General features: G+C 41.2%; 1 protein-coding gene across 6 annotated transcripts in view; it reads right to left on the bottom strand.

The window, feature by feature from the left end:
• The window catches only part of LOC108415160 (ephrin type-B receptor 3-like), a 98428-nt gene extending 86289 nt beyond the window's left edge, over positions 1–12139 (bottom strand). For 3 of the 6 annotated variants that reach the window (XM_037545281.1, XM_037545283.1, XM_037545284.1), the window contains exon 1: positions 11507–12137. In XM_037545281.1, coding sequence (XP_037401178.1) covers positions 11507–11564 — 58 coding nt within the window. In that variant the 5' untranslated portion in view covers positions 11565–12137. Of the gene's footprint in view, positions 1–11506 lie in introns of all 6 variants that reach the window. The other 3 variants (XM_037545282.1, XM_037545286.1, XM_037545285.1) reach the window with 2 other exon arrangements.
• Positions 12140–17500: the final 5361 nt, after the last annotated feature.

The following is a 17500-nucleotide window of genomic DNA, read 5'->3' as shown; positions in this document are numbered from 1 at the left end:
TTCTGAGAGTGCGGACCCCCTCAGACACTGAGGGGTTAACCGTATTGAGTGTTTATTGATAATCAATAGCGATTCATTCTAATAAAGTGGCTTGTTTCATTTCCAATGCCGCTAAAAGCCGGAGAGGGTCAAGACGAGGCTGATTGATCAGACGTGACGTTCAGGCATAAACCAATCAGCTGCATTGATTTCTCAGAAATCCCTGAGTGGATGTTCTGCGCTGACCTCTTGACCAGGTTTTACCGTCAGATGGAGAAACCAGCAGAGAGAAGAGAACCGGAGAACCGGAGGGGGTGGAAACATTCATCAGAGTGCTGCTGGATTCACTGAGGTTCTGCAGACTTCACTGAGGTTCTGCAGACTTCACGTTTAAATGAAATAAAATCTTCATGTCAGCTTCTGGCAGCTGGAAACAGCTCAGAGTTCAGAGAGTTTTCAGGGCTCGGCTTCGGTTTAGGATGAGGCCCTCAGGGAAGAACCTACAGAGAGGCTGAGATATTTCAGGGTGACAGGAACCATCGTTTGATCCATGAAGCCATGAAAAACACATCCGAAGCACTTACAGTAGCTACACACGTAGAAAGAGAGCGCAACAATACATTTTTATATATCGCTGCTGTTGGAAGAAAACCTTGTATCTCCATTTTTGACATTTTTTCATTTTTTGACATAATTTGAAAATGTCTTGTCCTCTACATGTAAATATCCTGACAAATGGACCAAAAGAAACGGCCCAGAATTAACTGGAAAAAATTCTGGTTCCATTGACTTCCATTAAAATTGAAGTAGCTTTTTTCCTTCTCCTGTAAAGTCATTATTTTGGAGATACAAGGTTTTCGTCCGACAGCAACGATATGTAACATATATAGTATATTAGTAGTAATACTCAGATAGTTCGAGGTATTTGTTTTACCAAAGTAAAAGTCAGATTTGATCTCCACTTTTGAAATAAGATCAATTCTGGTTTTTAACTTTTCAGTCATTTTTTAAATCTTCTATTTTAACAGTCCTGTGTTAAAACTTCACTGTTTATTTCTTCACCATTTCTGTCGCATTACATGTGTTAGTGCTTGTAAAACCACCATATAATATTAGAATAATACGGATTTATTAAACTGATTTAACATAATGAAATACTAATTGGGTAAAGCAGGTATTGATGATGACCACAGATAACACTGAGCTTCCTGTAATAATGTTTGTACTTATTCTAATATCAGTGCTTTTCTCACCTCTGACTGGCTTTTACAATATAATCTTCTCCTAAACATTTCATATTTAGATTTTATTATTTCAGACTCATATGGCAAAAATACATGGAATCTACATATTTACAGCGCATTTCACAGTTTCAGACCGACTGCAGTCGATGCTGAAATACATCCCAAACACTTGAATGTATTTCGGAATATATTGCCATATTGACCAAATATATTTAGTGTGGGGAATTATTATTCAGATTCAGATTCAGATTCCTTTATTGATCCCAGGGGGAAATTGCAGAATAATATTACAGATAGAAATGTGCCAAGCACAAGCAAATGTATGGAAAGGCCAAAATGCTGTATTCTAATCTGCCCTGACCATCGGCTCACGATTAAACACGACTAAAACTACATCCAGCTGGAAAATAGAGTAAATACAAATCAATGCATTTAAAAATGTATTTAAGGAATACTTTTCCGGTCATTTTCATACATTGGAAAACATATATGTGATGAATACGTCTGGAATATTTTGTCCGTGTGGGTAATAAATAATAAACCTCCTCTCCGGAGTTTAGAATCCGCTCTTTCCAGTTTCAGTGACTTGGTTTCAGGAATAACGAATCCGAAGCGACAGCTTTGATTCTGAGATTCACACCTTCACGTTCACCAAATCCTCCCGGACGCTGAGGTGTCGGACAGTCAGCAGTAAAACGATCCGGCACATTTGGTGCTGGACGGTCAGAGAGTAATGCGCACCCTGCTGTTTTAACGCCTCTCTCCAGTCCTGCTCCTCCCCGCGGTAATGCGTCCCGAGTCAGAGCCGATGGCCGAGAGCGGAGGAGGCTAGAAGCAGTGAACCCGACTCTTCCAGCAGGGCTGGACCGTGCGAGCGGCTCTAATGGTGCGAGCGTGTGTGGGGGGGTTCCTCTGAGCGTTTGAAGTGTAGATTAGGAGCAGGTGGAGGTGTTTTACGGCTGGAGAGGCCCAGTCTGACTTAAAAACAGGAATTTAGTAGCCATTATGACCCCCCCACCATTTCCCGTTCACACATGGCCAGGCCTCTAATCAGAGTGGACGTTCGCACCTAGTGCTGCGGCTTTAGCCGGGTCCTCTGGGGCCACGCGCTCATTTGCTCGATTGAGGTTGAAAAGTAGCAAAAGGTCCTGGCAGCCATTAAAGCGTTACCCCAAGAGACCGGCTGTGGCCCCGCCCCGTCTCAAACGGCCCTCCTACCAGTTTTGAAGCGCTAAACTGGCTGAAAACAAGCTTTTCTCCGCAGATGCAGCCACGACGTGTTTAGTGTCCAATTTTAAGACCAAATTCATCGTTAATTACTGCTTTAGCTTCGGCTTAACACATGATCTTATATGTTATTTATTTATTTATTTATTTAATTTCGTCTACAAACGTCATATAAACAGGCGTAAACGCTGGTATGTGCTTCACGCCACACTGAGTGCTTTCTACACTTTCTATACGCTCTTTAAAATGACGGTTCAAGGCTTCGAGGGTTCTTTAGTAAAGAAAACGGGTCTATATAGAACCATGAACACTCGAAGAACCCTTTGCATGATTAAATGGCTCTTCACATAATAAAATGATTCTTTAGATCAGTGGAGAACGTGCTGTAGATGGTTCTACACAGCACCAAAAAGGAGTCTTCTACTGTTACAATACTGAACTTGTTACAATAGAAGAATCTAGAACCATTTTGCTTACTAAAGAACCCTTGAAGATTTTTTAAGAGTGTATGGCACCAAAAAGGGTTCACTTCCGGCTCAGATGTGAGCGTTCTAACAGAGCGGTATCAGAGTCGGGTTCCTGCTCAGATGTGAGCGTTCTAACAGAGCGGTATCAGAGTCGGGTTCCGGCTCAGATGTGAGCGTTCTAACAGAGCGGTAGCAGAGTCGGGTTCCGGCTCAGATGTGAGCGTTCTAACAGAGCGGTATCAGAGTCGGGTTCCGGCTCAGATGTGAGCGTTCTAACAGAGCGGTATCAGAGTCGGGTTCCTGCTCAGATGTGAGCGTTCTAACAGAGCGGTATCAGAGTCGGGTTCCTGCTCAGATGTGAGCGTTCTAACAGAGCGGTATCAGAGTCGGGTTCCGGCTCAGATGTGAGCGTTCTAACAGAGCGGTATCAGAGTCGGGTTCCGGCTCAGATGTGAGCGTTCTAACAGAGCGGTATCAGAGTCGGGTTCCTGCTCAGATGTGAGCGTTCTAACAGAGCGGTATCAGAGTCGGGTTCCTGCTCAGATGTGAGCGTTCTAACAGAGCGGTATCAGAGTCGGGTTCCTGCTCAGATGTGAGCGTTCTAACAGAGCGGTATCAGAGTCGGGTTCCGGCTCAGATGTGAGCGTTCTAACAGAGCGGTATCAGAGTCGGGTTCCTGCTCAGATGTGAGCGTTCTAACAGAGCGGTATCAGAGTCGGGTTCCTGCTCAGATGTGAGCGTTCTAACAGAGCGGTATCAGAGTCGGGTTCCGGCTCAGATGTGAGCGTTCTAACAGAGCGGTATCAGAGTCGGGTTCCTGCTCAGATGTGAGCGTTCTAACAGAGCGGTATCAGAGTCGGGTTCCGGCTCAGATGTGAGCGTTCTAACAGAGCGGTATCAGAGTCGGGTTCCTGCTCAGATGTGAGCGTTCTAACAGAGCGGTATCAGAGTCGGGTTCCTGCTCAGATGTGAGCGTTCTAACAGAGCGGTATCAGAGTCGGGTTCCTGCTCAGATGTGAGCGTTCTAACAGAGCGGTATCAGAGTCGGGTTCCTGCTCAGATGTGAGCGTTCTAACAGAGCGGTATCAGAGTCGGGTTCCTGCTCAGATGTGAGCGTTCTAACAGAGCGGTATCAGAGTCGGGTTCCTGCTCAGATGTGAGCGTTCTAACAGAGCGGTATCAGAGTCGGGTTCCTGCTCAGATGTGAGCGTTCTAACAGAGCGGTATCAGAGTCGGGTTCCTGCTCAGATGTGAGCGTTCTAACAGAGCGGTATCAGAGTCGGGTTCCGGCTCAGATGTGAGCGTTCTAACAGAGCGGTATCAGAGTCGGGTTCCGGCTCTGAAGCTGTATCAGCAGCTCGTGAAGTGGAGCGGTTCCACGCGGTGATGTAAGCTCTGAGGAACGCAATTAAAAACCTGTTAGTCATCTGGCAGAAACGTGTCTGGCCTGCGTGCAACACGGCTCATACCACCCCCCACCACAGCCCCCCTCGCTACACCCCCCACCAGAGCCCCCCTCGCTACACCCCCCACCACAGCCACCCTCGCTACACCCCCCACCACAGCCAACCTCGCTACACCCCCCACCACAGCCCCTCCCCCTTGCTACAGCCCCCACCACAGCCCCCCTCGCTACAACCCCCCACCCACCCAGCACACAGTCCCGGGGGCTGTGAGGTGTGAGTGTTTGTGTGTGTGTGTGTGTGTGTGTGTGTGTGTGTGTGTGTGTGCGCTGGGCTGCAGGGGGACAAACACACACAAACTATAACGAACTAATATAACGAACCGTAACCGTCCGTCACCATCAACCCGCACCATAAATCAGCTCTGATAACGAGACCTTTCTGTTATTGATCAGTGTTTGATCAATGTTTGCCCAGAACTAGATCAATCATCAAAATAATCGCTCTATTGATGATAGAATTGACTATTGCTTTATTTACTTACTTATTTATCTAGTGTACAGTCAGCTAAACACACACACACACACACACACACACACACACACACACACACCGTTCTGCTCTGGTGGGTCATTTTTTTCTCCCCTTGCTCGGCCAGAACTGGTCCATCATGTCCTCAGACACTTATTTCTCAGAGGAACTTCATTTAGAATGATATTTATCGTCACTGTCAGCGTGAAGAGAGTCCACTCGGCGGTTCAGAGCGTTGCTACTGGTCCAGTCTACAGTGTAAACGACCGATGAGCTCACATCACGTGGAAAAGTGAAAAAATGCAGAGAATGTTTTTCTTTTCTTCCTCTATGTACGTCGCTGGTGTCGGATAAAAACCTCGTATCTCCAAACTGGTAACTTCACAGGAAAAAACCTCCTTTTAATGGAAGTCAATGGAACCAGAATTTCTCCAGAGTTTCTTTTAGTCCATTCATCATGAAAAACAGGCAGGTCAAAATCAGAAAAAAGGAGATAATGGTTTTGTTTCAGCAGCGATGTATAAATAAATAAACAAGAAGAAAGATTATTATTATTATTTTTATTATTATTATTATTATTATTATTATTATTCCTGCTCCTGTGGATTTGACTGGCTGTGTTGGGGGGTCCGTGCAGCACCAGGCCTCCCTGTCTTTAAAGACACACCACCAAATACTGAATTCTCAAATTCTCAAATTCATGTTTATTTTTAACATTTTAAACATATTTTCACTCAAATTGTTCTGCTGATAATTTGTAACGTATGAACTGATAATAAGAGCACATCCACCGTGCGTCTACAATAAAAACTGAACTACAACTCGGTTTATACTTTATAGAATTCTATTGTACAGCACTCTGACACGTCTGGGTAGGTCTAGCTCACTGAACTGAACTGCTGCACTGTAAATACAATAAATCATCAGTAAATCATCAGTAAATCATCAATAAATCATCAGTAAATCAACACCAAGGCAGGTAGTGCTTTCACTCTGAACTAGTACATTAACAGTGTATTTATAATGTAGTTTGTAAATAAATATGAAATTTGTGGTTTTGTTTATTTTTTTAGTTGATTGCTGAGGCAAGCCAATAATAATAATAATAATAATAATAATAATAATAATAGTAATAAAAATGATAATAATAAAAATAACAATGATAAATGTGTTTAACCTTTAATGGTTAAAATCATGACTCCAATATGTATTAATTAATAGTGTTTAATATCATTTTGATGATCTAACACCACACACGTTTACTGTTCACTGCTTTTATTATGATTTTTTGTTATATTTTGATTTTATTCTCTCTTTTAAACCATCCCACTGCTCCAATATTACAATCTTACATTATAACTATTGTGTTCTCCACTGTTTATATCTTTCTTTATATGTTACTGTGGCAGGTTACTGTTTCAGTGCGGTTAACGATGGAACTGAGCAGATTAAGCTTAACAATCAATCAATCAATCAATCAATCAAAGACACATGAGGCCTAGACACACCAAAACCAGCTGGACACACCAGTTCAAACCGGACTTCACCCGTAATGGAAACACTGCTGACCGGCTCAGACTAACGAGCAGAGAATTTCTCCGTTCCACCTTAAATGGTGCAGCGGTTCCATTCAGACACCTCAGGCCGTTTAAGGTGGAACAGAAAACTCGAATAAGAAGCTGGACAAAAAGACCCAGAACAGCCTCTACTCTTCTGGGAGATGTTGGAACATTGCCATGAGGATTTGATTGCGTTCAGTCCGCACAAGCATTACAGAGAGTGTCCTGGAAATTAAAGGGCAAACACACTGTAAAAAGTGGGAACTCTAAGTTTTAAGGTAGCCTGACCTGCTTGAGTACCTGCTAGTTTTTGTACAGCGTTCAGCTCACGCTGTGGTCCGTAAACACGACCCAGGCTACAAAAAACGCCGTTTTTAAATTCACCGTTTTTGTGACATCACAAGCTCTGCGGAGCAGCCGGCTGAGGCTGCTACACTGTTTAATATGCATGCGTTCAAGCAGGTCCAGGCCGTTTCTGCCTAATTGCCACTTTTCTTTTTTCCAGCCTTCGTTTCTCTCTGCAAGCAGATTTTTTCCTTTTCAATTTCTTTTCCATTTCCATTTGAATTACCGAGCAGTAAATAAGGAGTTTATACACGCTGGACAAAGATTTATGGACCACGGCTGCAGACACTGCTGTGTGTGTGTGTGTGTGTGTGTGTGTGTGTGTGCCCAAAATAAATCTAGAAGTGCATTTATTACCTTTATTTCACTCTTAAAAGCCCATCAGCCATTATAACTGTAACAGAATACAGGTTAATCTTTAGAAATCAACCGTATTTGATGCTTTATTACAACATTACTGCAGTGCTCCCTGTATTTATTGCAGTATTACACCTTTATTACACTGTTTTGTGCTTTACTACTCTACCTGTGCTACTGTACTCCATGCTTTTTGCTCATCTATCACACATTCCAGTCTTTATCATCATACACAGACTTCCTCACTTCAGCGGGTGAAGCTGATCAGCGATCAATATGGTCAGAAAACATGACGTCGATCAGCAGCAGCACTAAAGAGAGGAAATTAGGGCCAAAGCCCAAACCCGGAGAAAATGATTGGCCATGAATGAAGATATTTAGCGTGATTTTAATGGTGACCACGGTTTCTCAAGCCTAAATGTGCCGGCGTCACTGGGATTACTGACCACTCACTATGAAAAGTAAGAAAGCTCGTCAGTATTTCATCACTTACTACAAAATTCTGTGCTTCATTTCAGTGTTTCGTGCTTTATAACAGCGCTTTATACTTTACTACTGTAACAGTAATACATGCTTCATTAAGAGATACAAGCATTATTACACATTACAGTATTTTATGCTTTATTGCAGTTGTTACTTCATGTACTTCATGCTTTATAGCTACATTTTACATTTTATTACAGTAAATTGACACATTCTTAATTACAGTGTTATAACACTATTACAACATTTTTAGGTATTATTACACATTACAGTATTTTATGCTTTATTACAGTTGTTAATGTTGCATTACGGTGTTTTGCTTTATAACCACACTTCATGCTTTAAGGCTGCATTTTACATTTTACTACAGTAATATTAACACATTCTTAATTACAGTGTTATAACACTATTACAACATTTTTAGGTATTATTACAGTTGTAAATTTCCATTACGGTGTTTTGCTTTATAACCACACTTCATGCTTTCTAGCTGCATTTTACATTTTACTACAGTAATATTAACACATTCTTAATTACAGTGTTATAAGACTATTACAACATTTTTAAGCATTATTACACATTACAGTATTTTATACCTTTTTAGTTTTTCTCATTTCATTACATTTCATGCTTTATAACAGCACTTGTTTTAATACAGTATGCTTTATTACTGTATTTTATGCATTATTACAGTTATTTATGCGCTATTACATTATTACAGTATTATAGAACTCGAGGCTTTTTGCTTTATTACAGTAAAGTGTGTTTTATTGCATTGTAAGAATTATGACTACTTTGTTTTTAATTACAGTTATTAATGAGTTATTATAATGTTTTGTGCTTCTTTTTAACTGTATGATTTGTTACTGTAGTATACATGCTTTATCGTAGTACTTTATTAATTATTATAATAGTGTTTTATGCTTTATTACACTGTTTAAAGTTTCATTACAGTGTTCCGTGCTTTCTGGCCATATTAGTTGTTTTACAACGGTAATATACACTTTATTATAGTGTTATAGTGCTTAAATATTGCATTATTACAGTACTTCATGGTTTGTTATGGTTTGAGGCTTTAGAACACCAGCGTATGCTTTACTGCAGTATTATAAGCATTATTACAGTATCCTCACACTGTTTAGTTATTTATTATGCATCGTGTATCTGGACCTCACTGAAGCGACAGAGTCAGAGTCCAGATCAGGACTGAAACTCCAACCAGGAGAGAATTATGTGGTGATTTGATCTGATTTAAGAGCCGTTTTAGTGCCGTTTAATGTGAGTTTGGGCTCATTAATACAGTGAAGGCGCTGCACGCTGAGCGGAGGGGCCGAGCCGAGCTGAGCTGAGCCGAGCGGCGGCGCACAGCCTGAACTCCAGCCGTCCTGAGGAGCCGATAAATCACCCGGCAGAAGGAAACGCTCAGCCTGAGCCGCCTCAGCGCGGCCGTTTATAACGGAGCTCAACTCGCTTTAATAAAAACATTAACCTTGAACTCAGATTAGACCTCAACTCTCCACCCCCCACCAGCTCGGCCCTCACTAACGCCACACAACGAAGAGAAGGAGGGAAAAACGAGTGTGTTCTGTTCACACTCACCTCCGAGGATCACCACCCAGCTCACTCTATCACACTTATACATGTTTATTTACACGTTCCATCACAACAGCTGCGCTCTTCTACAGTATTTCTCACGCATTTTACGCTTTATTACAGCATCTCACGCCGTCCTGCATGATTTATGCTTTTACTTCACACATTAAACAACAGCATTCGTGCTACAGTCTTCACGCCTCTTCACTTATTCGCACGCTCACTGAATGCTGCACACTCTGAGCTCCGCTTATGACAAAACTCAGTCAGTTTTACCTTTACAGTCACTCTGTATTACAGTGCCTGTTCCGTTTATATTACAGCATCACTTTACGAGCGCCATTTATGTTTCACTGGAGAACTTAAGACATTTCGTCACAAAATAAGGCAGGAAATAAGGAGAACCAGAGTTTCTAACCCCAAACAAACAACTGCTCCGCTCCATTCCCATGTATGGGTGGATTAAATGGACGTTTAAGTATAAAAAGTGCTCAAATGTGTCTGTTCGGTCTGTACGTGCACTCGGTTCGTGTGTGCACTGGACAGATGTCACTGATTCCGCTCCCCGGTGGAGAAAGTGGGGCCTAAGAGTGAGATCAGCTCATTCAAATGATATTAAAATGCTTTAACGACACCTTTTACGCCACCAAGCACCAAACACAGCAATCACACGTTTCACTGTCTGGAGATCTTTCTGTGTAACACAGTGCTGTCACTTACACACACCGTTTAGTCTCAGCACTCAGTGTGTTTTTGCTTCTCAAATCACCAGATATTACTATAATAAATGGAAATGAACACGAATGCAGTAAAAAAGTAACAAGAATGTCTTGGTTCTGGAAAAAAAAGTAGGAATATTATGAGCTGGCTAGAACTCTCGCTGCACACCGGCCATCGCATGGATTTGTTCCATTCCAGCTCCTGATTTAATCTTTTTAAATTTGATTTAATTTAATGCAATGAAATATTGATCATCCCAACCAGATATTAGATCATTCCCACTAATAATGCTGGCCTTCCTCGAGAAAAGTGCAGGAAATGGATAAACAAACACACTGACTCACATAAAATCACTATTTATGATATGAATATAACCACATTAATTCTAATATTTATGCTTTTCTAAGCAAATATACACTTACTGATGGAATAAACAGCCTGTACACATATCGCATGTATGTATATGTTATTATATTATATTTAAACATATATAAAGCACACTATTATTATTACTGCACTGTCTATGTTCTACATCACTACATGCATATATACTGCAGTGATGATAAAGCTGCTGAGTGCCTAAAGCACAAAACGAGTGAAAGAGCAGCGCCGTTCACTCTCACACACACTCACACACACACTCACACACACACACACTCACACACTCACACACTCTCGCACGCAGCACTAAGGCCACACACAGCACTGCTGCACTCTCGCCACTCAGCTCACAGGGACAATTACACGATAGTACAGGTTTCTGTGCGTGAGCCAGTTTATCCAGCACATTCACACTTTTCTACTAAAACGCATCACAGAATCACCCGTGTCTGTCTGGTCTGGGCTGATTTCTGTTTTTATACGGGTAATGGCATCAGAGTTTGGCCTTTCATAAAATTTATATCATTATCTATTATAACAAGCGCCCTATGCATTATAATAAATGCCCTATTCATTATAATAAACACCCTATTCATTATAATAAACACCCTATTCATTATAATAAACGCCATATCCATTATAGTAAACACCCTATTCATTATAATAAACGCTCTATTTATTATAATAAGCATTCCTTCCACTGTGAAACTCCTTCTCTTCTCTTGCTAATTATCTTTATAATATTGCTCCTAACAGTGTTTAATTGTAATCCAGCTCGGTGTTGTTGAATCACTCGGAGTTGATTCCTACAGATGCGCTCGTGTTTAGCTCTAATCTTTGCTTGTGGCCTGAAAAAAGCTGTGTGTTAATTCAAAAACACCATTTATTTATATAAAATCTATCATATCTGCCCGGTCGGCGGTGACGGAGTAACTACACAGAGACCGAGGAGAGCAGAGGGCCAGGACAGTGTGAGCGCTGACCCTCCTGCTCTGGCATCTTCACTCTAATCTGAATGTGGTGAAGCAGCTTTCAGCTGCGGCGGCTCCACCGACTCCCAGTGACCCGCAGGGACGTCCGAGCTGAGATTTCTACCTGCCTGACTGTGTGTGTTACTAACGGAGCTCATCCCAGAGTCTGTGGTCACTGTGTGTGTTGACCTCAGTGTGAGTAGCCTGACCAGAGGAAGCTGAAATTGGAGCAGGCGCTCCTCTTACCTTCCACAGCGGAGCTGAGGGGCAGCAGGAGGCTGCAGAGGAGCAGAAAGTAATCCATACTGGGGTGCAGAGGAGGGCATGAAGGTGGAGGAGCTGTATGTGCGCGTTAGGGTGGGTGGCTGTGTAGGGGAGGGGGTCCTAAAGGCTCTGCAGCTCCACGGGCTCCCCACGGCTCAGCCCCACCATCCACGAGAAGACGAAGGAGAAGTGAGGGGAGGTGATGAGGAGAATTCGGGGAGGAAGTTTTGGGGTAAAATCCAAGCTTTCAGCGCAAAGACAAATCCTGGAGGTCTCCTAAAAGCTCACACGGCCCCTGGTGGTCCCTCCTGGACCCTGGGCTCCGCTGCGTCTCCGCGCGTCTCTGTTTCCCGTCCAGTTGCGCAAAGCGCGTCTTTAGCGCTGCGCCTGCGACTCTCCGGCCACCGGCATCGCCGCACAACGCGCATACAGTCCGCTGAGGAAAGCAGCCTCTCTCACTCTCTCCCTCTCTCTCCCTCTCTCTCTCTCTCTCTCAGCCTGCCTCCGCTCGCGCCCGTATTCCCCCGTCCTCGCGCCTGTATTCCGCTCCGCTCCCTGATCCTGATCCTGCCGCTGCTCTTCGCGCGCGCCGAGTGAGCGAGTGAGGCTTTTGCTGCCGCTGCGCGCGCGAGAGAGAAAGGAGGGCAGAGAGAGAGAGAGAGAGAGAGAGAGAGAGAGAGGAGGAGTCCAACCTCCCCTCCTCCAGCTTCCAGCTTCCCTTTTCCCACAGGCCTACAGCGCCCCCCTGCGGACACGCGCGCCTAACCCTGCGCGCAGTGACCTCTCGCCCGCGAGATGATCGATTGAAATGAAATACTTGATCAAGACGAAGTCTTAAGTAAGTGTGTGTGTGTGTGTGTGTGTGTGTGTGTGTGTGTGGGGCGGGGGTGTTTATGGGAGAGGGCGAAGAAGGAGGAGCACAGAGCCTTCTCTCACGGTGTGCTGATGGATGGCTTCCCAGCACACACCAAAAACTACCAAAAACTACTACAAAGCAGTAAAAGTAAAAAGCACTGCAGCAAAAGTAAAAAGTACTGTAGTAAAAGTAAAAAGCACTACAGTAAAAGTAAAACGTACTGTAGAAAAACCAAAAAGTACTATAGTAAAACTAAAAAGCACTGCAGTAAAACTAAAAAGTACTGCAGTAAAAGTAAAAAGTACTGTAGTAAAACTAAAAACTAATACAGTAAAAGTAAAAAGCACTGCAGTAAAATTAAAAAGCACTGCAGTAAAAGTAAAAAGTACTGCAGTAAATGTAAAACGTACTGTAGTAAAAGTAAAAAGCACTGCAGTAAAATTACAAAGCACTGTAGTAAAAGTAAAAAGTACTGTAGTAAAACTAAAAACTACTGCAGCAAAACTAAAAAAAACACTGCAGTAAAAGTAAAAAGCACTGCAGTAAAATTAAAAAGCACTGCATTAAACGTAAAAAGTACTGCAGTAAAAGTAAAACGTACTGTAGTAAAAATGAAAAGTATGGCAGTTAAAGTAAAAAGTACTGTAGTAAAAATAAAAAAGTACCGTAGTAAAAGTAAAAAGCACTGCAGTAAAAGTAAAAAGTACTGTAGTAAAAGTAAAAAGTACTGTAGTAAAACTAAAAACTACTGCAGTAAAACTAAAAAGCACTGCAGTAAAAGTAAAAAGTACTGTAGTAAAAGTAAAAGGTACTGTAGTAAAAATAAAAAAGTACCATAGTAAAAGTAAAAAGCACCGCAGTAAAAGCAAAAAGTACTGTAGTAAAAGTAAAAAGTACTGTAGTAAAAATAAAAAGTACTGTAGTAAAAGTAAAAAGTACTGTAGTAAAAAAAGTACTGTAGTAAAAGTAAAAATTACTGTAGTAAAACTAAAAACTACTGCAGTAAAAGTAAAAAGTACTGTAGAAAAAGTAAAAAGTACTGCAGTGAAAATAAAAAGTACCGTAGTAAAAGTAAAAAGTACTGCAGTAAAAAGGTAAGAGCTGCTCCACCGCGCGGGAGTACAGATCAGTGCTGTTGATCAGCAGATCGATAATAGAAGCCGAGCAGCTCTCCCAGTAAGAGGGGGTGGGGGCGAATACTTTTGCAGATCTGGATCGTGGACGGAAGATCAGCGCGCGCTCAGCCGCGATTTCCACACGAATAAAATGATGAAGGTGAATAAAAGAGACGAAGCGGCTCCAGAGCTGCCGCGCGCGCTCGGACGGAGGCTGCTGGAGTGTTCTGGGCGGCGGAGGAGCTCCGAGCTCCCGGCTCAAACCCCGAGCTCCCGGTTCAAGCTCCGAGCTCCCGGTTCAAACCCCGAGCTCCCGGTTCAAACCCCGAGCTCCCGGTTCAAACCCCGAGCTCCCGGTTCAAGCTCCGAGCTCCCGGAGCTTCAGACGCACCAGTAAGGGTCTGTTTTCCCGTTTTCCCGTTTTTTTCCCGTTTCCCTGTTTTCGAGCTGAGGTTTTAGGGGTTTAACTAATCAATAACACTAATATAGATCACCAACAGCATTATTATCAGAACTATTAGTTATTATTAGCAGTAACACATGATTAATAACCACAGTACAGCGGCGTTGTGCCGGGTCTCCTGGCGCGTGTCTGACCTTCTGACTGACGGACCTCAGCGGTTCTGATGTCCCTCTCATTAAAGAGCCGGTGTGGACAGTGAAGCAGGCTCGGGGCGCTCCGCGTGCTGCCCCTGCACTGGCCGCGGCTGTGACTGGAATGAAGTGTGTATCGTCGCTGTCGGAAGAAAACCTCGTATCTCCGTTTTTGGCATTTTTCAGTTTTTGATATAATGTGAAATTATCTGTCACTCTTTACATTGTTTGGACATTTTATGATGAATGGCCTAAAAGAAATGACCCAGAATGACACGGGAAAAATTCTGGTTCCTTTGACTTCCATTGAAAGTGAAGTGAGTTTTTTCTCCTGTTACTATTTTGGAGATACGAGGTTTTTTCTGACAGCAGCGGTATGTTTGCACACTGTGTTTATATTATAGTGACACGCTAACATATAGAATATATATTTATATGTAGAGTGCACATTATGCATAGTCTATATTTGTATGAATTATTTATGTGTAGTTTACATTTGTATGTAATATTTGCATAGAGTGTATATTTACAGTATATCTACAGTATTTTATATAGTATATATTATATATAGTACATATTTGCGAGTGCCTGCAGTTTTCAGTGTAATGTTTTCATATTGCCGCATATCACGTTTTTGACATAATCTGTTTGCCTTTATATCGCATGTAAATTTCATGATGAATGGACTAAAAGAAACGACCCAGAATGACTTGGTAAAATTTCTGGTTCCACTTTCATTAAAAGTAAAGTAGTTTTTTTCCTTCTGCAGTAAAGTTATCACGCATTTTGGAGATACGAGGTTTTGTATGAAAAACAAACAACCAAAAAAAAAAGGCTCAAAAACAGAGATATAAGGTTACTGCATGACAACAGTACATTTATATATAGTATATATGATATACATATTATACATAGTGTGTACATTTATATAGGTTTTAACTGTATTTATTATTTTTAGAGTATATATTTTTATTATAGTATTTTTTATAGAGTGTTTATTTATAGAGTTTTTAAGTGCATAAAATATTTATACCTACATTTATGTACATTTATACCGGGTATGCATTTGTATATATTTTGATATATTTTTAGTTCTAAATTTACATAGAATACGTATTTGCATAGAGTATATATTTGATACAGAGTATATATATATATATATAAATATACAGAGTATATATTTGTATACAGTATTTGTATACATTATATATTTATGCATAATATATATTTAAAAAGTGTGTATAGAGGATACACTTGTGCAGTGTATTGTGGTATGTAGTGTATTTGTATACAGTAAATATTTATATTTGTGTATTTTCTGCAGTGCTGAGTTCCTGTTCATTCTGTTTTTCATGGAGTTCAAAGTTTCCTATATGTATATATGTATATATATGTATATATGTATATATATATATGTATGTATGTATATATATGTAGTTTAAAGGTGAAAAGGAAAAGAAGGAGCTTCAACCAACTCACACTGAAAAGGCCAAAGCTTACGACCAGTGTAGACCTTCAGACTGAAACCCCTCACATGGCCCAGGTTCTCACTCTCACTGTGAATGTGATTCTGCTGTGCTGGACTGAATGTGATGTCATTAAAGCTCAAACTGAGCTGCATTTTTTGGGAGTATTGATTATAATTCATCTGTAATCCTGATGTTCAGTCAGTCTGCTGGAGTTTAAGCGCTCCAGCTCACTGCGGATCTCGTTTGTGTTGCTTTTCAGCCTCTCCTTCGCTCTTTACCACACTCAGTGCTCCATTACAGAGTGCGGTAGAACCCGTCAGACAGCAGCCGCGGTTCTCACAGTGATCACTCACATGGTCAGCACAGCACAGCCGAGGAGGCGGAGACCTTCTGCGGGGCTGAGTTCCTCTACAGAACCACAGTGGACTGACCAGCACAGCAGAACCACTCCACACCTGGAACAGAGAATCAGGAACATTGATTTTTAATAATCAATAAACATTCATGACTAAAATGGAACTCAGGAAACAGCAGCCACCCCTTCTTTGATGAGTATCTCTGAATACTTTCTGGATTTTAGGCCAAAGCTTATCAACTTAATACACTTCAATAGAAGAGAAAGAATTAGTGTTTGAAAATACTCAGTTCAAATCTAACAAAGAGTTCCTTTAACTTAGCAAATGATTTAAAACGTTACTAAATGACTGACCAGTGATGACATATAAATATATATATATAACTGAGTATAACAGAATGACTGAAAAATCACGTACAGTACAAAACCAGCTCAAATGATTTTCTTTTTTTTTTATTCATTGTCTGGTGTATATGATTAAAATCAATGTTAACAAGACGACTTTGACTCTAAAATCCTAAAAGCCCTCATTCAGTGAAACTTTACTCCATTTCAGAAAGGACCATTCAAATACACAATAATTAAAGCTGTCTATAACAATTAAAGATTTTTGTTGAAATTAATCTAAGAAATTTTAAAATTGTTTTTAACATTTTTAATGAAATGTTAAAATTGTTAAATTGATTGAGATTTCTAAAATGTCAGCTTTACAATGTATATATATATATATATATATATATATACACACACATACATATAGGTGTTTGCTTATTTTTATTTATAAAATCAACAACATGTGTGCCTGTGTAAATATATATATATAATCACTGTTGTTGGAAGGAAACCTCGTATCTCTAAAATAGAAAATTTACAGGAGAAGGAAAAAACCTACTTCACTTTTAATGGAAGTCGATGGAACCAGACGTCTTTTTTGGGCCATTCCTTTTCATCCATTTTTCATGAACTTTATAGATAATATAAAGAACAACAGGTACTTACAAAATATGTCAAAAACTGAAAAACGTCAAAAATTGAGATAGTCCAACAACACACACACACACACACACACACACACACACACACGTATATGTATACGTACAGACACACATGTTCATTTTATAAATAAAACTAAGCAGACTCCTCCTTTACAGGAACACACTCGAGTAAATTAAAACGTGCAGGCGTTTGTTCTGGGACGTTTTAAGTTATTTACACAAATCAACAACAACATGGATCTTGGGATGCCCAGACTTTTGCACGCAGCTGTACGCAGTACTGTGCAGAAGTCAAGACAGCTGTCTGTTTATCAGGGCAGTGAGTCTGACTCTGTCAGTCAAACCTCTATATATACCAGAAAGAACACAAGTAACCCTAAACAGAGCGCAGTGGTCAGAATGTCTGACTACAGTGAAGTCCTGAAAACATCCTGACTTCTCTCTGCACATCACAGGCATCAGTCCAGTCCCGCCGCCTGCTTTCATTCAACAAGTATTGATTAGATGAAGCAGGTGTGACGGTTTTCGCTCCATCCGCCCCGGCGGATGACCGGTCCGACAGAAACGCTCCAAAACTGTCTGGAACAAAATC

This window comes from Pygocentrus nattereri, chromosome 15, assembly GCF_015220715.1.
Source record: "Pygocentrus nattereri isolate fPygNat1 chromosome 15, fPygNat1.pri, whole genome shotgun sequence".
NCBI lineage: Eukaryota > Metazoa > Chordata > Actinopteri > Characiformes > Serrasalmidae > Pygocentrus > Pygocentrus nattereri.
The sequence above is the reverse complement of the archived record's forward strand: the minus strand, read 5'-3'. Positions and strand labels throughout refer to the sequence as shown.